A 6093-nucleotide genomic window follows, 5' to 3' on the forward strand; every position below is an offset into this window, starting at 1 on the left:
CGCTCCCGCCGTGCCGCGCGGCGCCATGGAGCGGGCGGCCGTGCTGCGCGTGAAGCGCAAGCGCGGCGGGCCGGAGCCGGCCGAGGCGCTGCTGCTCGCCTGCAAGCGGCGGCGCGGCGAGGCGGGCGGCCCGCCGGGCTCCCCGCGCCTCGAGAAGGAGCTCTTCAAGCTCGTGGCCACCGTCTGCTCCAAGGTAGGGCGGCGCGGCGCCGGGGGCCGTTGGGGTCCGGGCTAACGTCCGCGCACGGGAGCCGTTGGGGTCTTTCCTCCCGTTCCCTGTCTCCGCTGCGCAGGATGATCCCGTCGAGAAGTACGTGGAGGAAGGGGCGAGGCGCAGCAGGGCGGCCCGCGCCGCGCGGCCCTCCGCGGGCAGCGCGCAGCGCATCCAGCGGGAGCTGCGCGCCGCCCGCGAGGAGAGCCGCAGGGAGAGCCGCTACCGCGTGGTGACCGGACACCGGCCCTCTGCGGCGCCCGGCGCCCCGGCCGCGGAGGATGCCGCAGTGCCGGCTGGAGGCGAGGAGAGCGCTGGTTTCTCTGGGGAATTTCAGCTTTTTGATATCGTGCAAGAGGAGGAGGCGGTGGAAGCAAACCCGCAGGTTGGCAAGCGGACTTAATGTGCATTTATGGAGTTTGTATCTATTTATATAATGATTCTAAAATGGAGTAATGCTGCTGACAGCCTTACAGCATTTGCCATTGCAGAAAAGGCCTGTTTTTTCCCATGGCCTGTTCAGATGCCTAAATGCTCACGCTCATCTGCCAGGTGGAGCCCTGGAGGTTTTACAGACTTCTACTCCACTTTCTATCCATGAAAAATTCTACTTGTCTGTCTCTCCATCTACCCACATGCCTAAGAATGTCCCTTGTAGGGAAGGTAGGAAAATAGCTTTGATCCTTGCTTTCTCAGAATCCCAGTATACAGTTTAACTATGTATTTAATTTTTAGCAGAACTCTTAGGTGTTGGACAGGCTTCTTAGCCCCTGTGTTCTGTTTTCATGGTATTATAAATTAAGTATGCCTTCAGTTGGAGAAGCATCTATTTAATTTCTAGAATGGTTTTAGTGTAAAAAAGCTCTACCTTCTATGTAGGGTTGTACTGCATACAGTGCATTAAGAAGACTTTTTATTATTAAAAATAATTGCAACCATGTAAAAAGGGGGTGTGTTTATACCTTTCTTTAGTAGCTCTTTATATATAAAGTACACTTGGATGCTTCACTTAATACAGCCCATCACAGCTCTGAGGAAGATTTAAAGGCTGTGTGTTAAGAGAATACATCTGCGAGCAAGTGATCAACGAGCTGTCATCAAGTTTCTTCTGTCTCGGAGGAGAAGGAAGAAATTAAAGATGTCTACAGTGTCTGTCAGCCTGTACCTCTTGATTAGTTTTATTTTCCCCTATCTCCTGGGAGACTGTAGTCTACTAGCATATTGTTAATGCCAGTATATATAAATCTTTACAATTTGCATGTTGCAGGGATGCTGTACAAATCATAGCCTGTTTTAAAACATGTCATTTCAACCAAAGTCATCAGAAACAGGCTAACAGTTGTACAGAATTAGTCATTTTCCTTCAGCAGTTGGTAATGAACTTGTTCTAGAAGTTTTCTTCCCCCCAAAAAAGGCATGGCTGTACACTAGGTTAATTTGAAAATTCTTTAATGTTTTTCTATTTTAGAATAGAAATGTTCCAAATAGTATTCCAGTAGGAAATATTTTAATTCTAACCTCTTACAAGATCATCCTTAACTAGATATTGGCTGCTATCTGCAAACAAAGCTATTGCCTGTGCCTAAAGCTCTGTGTGTTTGATTGCATTGGTAATGCATGTTTATTTTTTTGACAACAGAAAACCAGTGATCCAGATGTGATTCTTTGCAATGCAGTAGAGATGATTCGTGAGCGTTTAAATGTTTCTGAAGGTAGTAAGAAAGCAGAACACCATGAGAAAGAAGATGAGTATGTTTATGACATCTACTATATGGAAACATCGGCCCCTGGTTGGATCCAAAATATCCTTTCTGTCCAGCCCTATAAGGAGGAGTATGAACTGGTAAGTATGGGGTAAACTGGTATTTCTGCTTTAGAAAGACCATGAATAAACATATTTCAAGTCCTAACATAAAAAGTGACCATGCCAAGAAAGATACTTTGAAGATACTACTCTTGCAGAGGGACCTCTCTGTTAAGCTTTTAGTAATTGCCCATGCTAGCTCAGGTTACTGCTGATGAGAGCAAATGATGATGTGACAGTGAAAACTGAAGGGGTTGTGTTGGTGCACTCAGAAAGACTTGAGTGACCTCAGTTTGGCAAACTAACACACAATATAAACTTAAGTAATCCACAACTCATTTGTCACTTGCATGGAGGTAGCAAGTGAAATGTAAATCAGTTTGGGAAAGGAGCAAGTCCTCAATTTTTGACGATTTACATTTATCATCTTAAGGTCTTTTCTTGTATTAAGGAAATAGCCTTCAGTGATTGTGAAGTTCTCTAGAGTGTAAGCATTCTTTTTCCATTGCATGGATACTGTGGTCAATAGGCTTTGCATATAAGGAACCTGAAGCGGCTTTTTCTTCAACTATTACAGTACTGCTGAAATGAGTAGGATTATTTTTGACATCAACTTCAGCAACACTAGAACATTTAAAGGCATAGCTCACCTTTTTCACCACAACAGAGTTGCTATGCTTTCAGTATCTTAGCTCTGTTTTATGGTCTGAAGACTTTTTTTTTTTTTTTTTTTAAAATAATAAACGTTCTCTGCCATGTTGACTTGCAGGTAGATGATGATCATATTCCAGAGGAAATATATGAAGATGAGGATGATGAAAACGATGAAAATAATTGGCGTAATGACTATCCTGATGAAGATGAGTTCTTACCCGAGGAAGATGGTGATGGAGAAAAAGGTGTGCTTGTTAGAAGTACTGTCTGCTTTTGTGCTATGCACATTTAAATCACTTTTTTTTTTTTTTGACATTTCCTCATTCTAAAAATGCAAACCTTGCACTACTATTTTTTTTTTTTTGCCTATTATAAGGGGTTAGATCAGATCAGAAAAGAACTATTTGGCACCATGGCAAAGTAGGTGGACACTGCACAGAGATGAAGGAGAATATGAACTTTTGAAAGCTGGGATGAGCAGTTACATTGGTTCACCATGTCTTGTGGAACCAACATGTAGTAACTGACTTCAAATCCTATGAATTTAGCTTTCAGAGTTGCAAAATCCTCAAGATTAAAGGAAAGTCAAAATTTCCAGAACTAGTCTCAGATGGAATGACATGATACATAGCAAAAAGAGCGCTCCATTACTGTCCTGTGTGGCAGGAACAATCATTCACCAGACTTATGAGCCCTGCACTAGTTATAAATGAACTCAATTTTCCAGAATGAGGTATTTTTCTGGTTTAAATGCTTAGCTTCAAAGCCAGAAATCCTTTCCAGGCTGCTACAATTGCAAAGGATTTACCTGTTTTGAGAAGGAGTAGTAGATTGATGTTTTATATGCTTGTAAAACACCCTTTCCTTTTTTTTTTTTTTTTTACCCCAGCCCAGGCAAGTACCATTCAACTGTAATGTAATATATAGCAGTTATTCAAACGTGTAGTTTTCATGTTAATAACAAAACTTTTATTAGTCAGATTAACATAATTTTATGTAAAGAGGGATTAGTCTAAAATTGTGTTATGTTCTTTTTCTAGAGTCTGAAGAAAGCTTGAGTGATGAGGATCAATATTTAAGGAGAAGAACATGGAACAAATACCGTCAGGAGGTCCTACAAGAATTTGGATATGATGATGTCCATGATTTGGATTCTGACTGACTGTGGTGTTTTTTTTTTTTTTAAGATGAAATTCTAAAAAGCTGCTGATGGCTATTCATGAGTGTGGCTATTCATGAGAATGTATAGCTTAAGAAAGAAAGAAAAGAAAGATGAGCACTTTCTGGTAAAAGTTGTACTCAGTGGAACAGTAGGAAAGCAGGGTTTAAGTCAAGCTTTTCCTTTCTGACCTTTCAAAAGCATCCTGAAACTCCACAACTGGCATGGCTCAGCCTAACGCTCATGGGTTAGGCTTTTGAGCATCACATAGAATAGACATCAGCATTCTAGTAACTAACTAAAGCTCATTTTAATACCAAGCTGTGTCACAGAGTGTCAGCCAACTGCCGCTGGTAGATTATTAAAGATGAGTGAGAATAGGAGCACTTAATACACAGAAAATACTACCTCTTTTTGGTGCGTTTTGTGTTTTGTTTTGTTCTTTTCCTGCTTCTCTGCTGCTGAGGATGTGAAAAAAACCTCTTTTTTCGGAGCTGCATGCCCAATCCTTTAAATCAAGATGGATAATGTTACTGACTGTAAGCAGCAGCCCTTAAGTATTGTGACTGGTGCATAAGGTTTTGCAAGAGGTCTACCCTAGGGCAGGAGATGCAAGTCTCTTTCTATAAAGGCCAACAGGAGTCCTGCAAAAAGGCACTGTGCTTCCTTCTCTGTTTAAACTTGTCTTTGCAAGTGTTTGGCCACAAGAAATACCTTGACCTGACCCTTTTATTGCTGGGTATCTCATCTGTACTTTTATTAATGGATGAGAATAATATAAGCTTTTACCATGTAAATAAAAAAATCTGGTGGACTGTTTTCTTTACTCAACAGAGTAGGTGTAAGTTCAGGCGAAGCTTCTTCAGCATGCTGATTTGCATGTCTTTAAAACAATCTTCCTCTAAAAGGGAAAGGCTTGCCACCTTCTACTGGAACACAGGGAAATGAAATCTCCCAACTCCACAGCAGGTTCTGTCCTGTAATACTTATAAATACAGGTATTGTGTCTCTGCCTGAATCTTGTGATTCACTGTCTGTAAAAAGGATTAAGTGGTCAACGAATTTTGGCTGCTGCTGTCAAGATAATAGGTGAAGTTAGCGGGAGAGGTTTAAGCCATGTTGCCTCCTGGACAACTGTCTCAGATGCTGAATTCATTCTACTTACATGCAAGACTTTAAAGAACTGTATTATAATAGTCAAATACTTTTTTTTTGGAAAGGACATACCGGACTTACATGCCAAGCAAGCACATAGTTCCTCAGCTGTTTAACTGTCCTAACTCCAAAAGTAGCTTCATATGCCGACCCAGAGCCTCCATTGGGTTAGTTTTTAAATATCTATAACAACTCCTATTTTTTTTCTCTCCTTAGTATAAACTTAGGCAGGAAGTCAGTAAAAAAATCCAAATATTTTTTACAATTACTGAAGTGGTTGATGCAAACATGGAACAGTATGTGAAGTATGCGTGTCTTCAGGCACAATGTTTTGATTATAGGATTTAATTTTTAGTTAAAGGAAACAAACCACATATGGACAAACTTGTGTCAACTTTGAAGTAAGGTAAGAATTCCTAAAATGTTTTTGAAGTCTATCTTCAGGCTGACAGCTTTAGATTCCCCCCAAACTTGCATTTTCCCTCTCGGCATCTTCAGAAGGAAGATGGCAGTAACTAGGTCAACACTGACCTTCAACTCAAGCTTGACTAGATGAAAAGGTGCTTCTAAGTGAAATCACTTGCACTTGATGGGAATTTTTAGTTTCACTCAGCAGAATGTGATTTGTTGAATTTAAGTGTACAAGGAAATAACTTTTTTTTTTCTTTCCCCCTACTCTCAAGAATTAATGGTACAAAACACAGACAAGGACAATACACATGCATTTTCCCCTTTTCCCTCACTTTTCACAGATAAAGGAGCTTCATTTTTGTTGTGCATCCCTCACATTCAGAGATGTACTAGGATCCTCTGTTCTCTGCATCTAATATTTTCTTTCAGGTCACTAATTTAGCTTTCAGGATAAAGTCGCCACTACAGGACATTCTGCTATAAAAAGGCAGAGGGGCAGAAAAAAGTAGTTCTATGAGTTTAAGGATGACTATTTTCTACTAGCTAGTGCCACAATTCAGAAAAGGGACAGGAGGTTAACACTGCTATTGTGTGTTCAGCTGAAACAGTTCAAAAACAAATGCTTAGAAGCTTCAAACCGCACATTTTAATTTTGGGCGTTTCAAACAGACGGGTCAGAAGATGACCAAGTATTTACAA

At 41.0% G+C, this 6093-nt stretch overlaps 1 protein-coding gene across 1 annotated transcript; it reads left to right on the forward strand.

Moving 5' to 3' along the window:
• Nucleotides 1-25: 25 nt before the first annotated feature.
• On the forward strand, nt 26-3848 carry SLC7A6OS (solute carrier family 7 member 6 opposite strand). Its single transcript, XM_088530820.1, has 5 exons — nt 26-193; nt 294-596; nt 1851-2054; nt 2785-2914; nt 3710-3848. Exons 1-5 carry the CDS (start codon nt 26-28, stop codon nt 3829-3831), a joined length of 927 nt encoding a protein of 308 aa, XP_088386946.1. The 3' UTR covers nt 3832-3848.
• Nucleotides 3849-6093: the final 2245 nt, after the last annotated feature.

This window comes from Tinamus guttatus, unplaced genomic scaffold, assembly GCF_059628265.1.
Source record: "Tinamus guttatus ecotype Peru unplaced genomic scaffold, ASM5962826v1 Tinamus_guttatus_pri_ptg000389l, whole genome shotgun sequence".
Lineage (NCBI taxonomy): Eukaryota > Metazoa > Chordata > Aves > Tinamiformes > Tinamidae > Tinamus > Tinamus guttatus.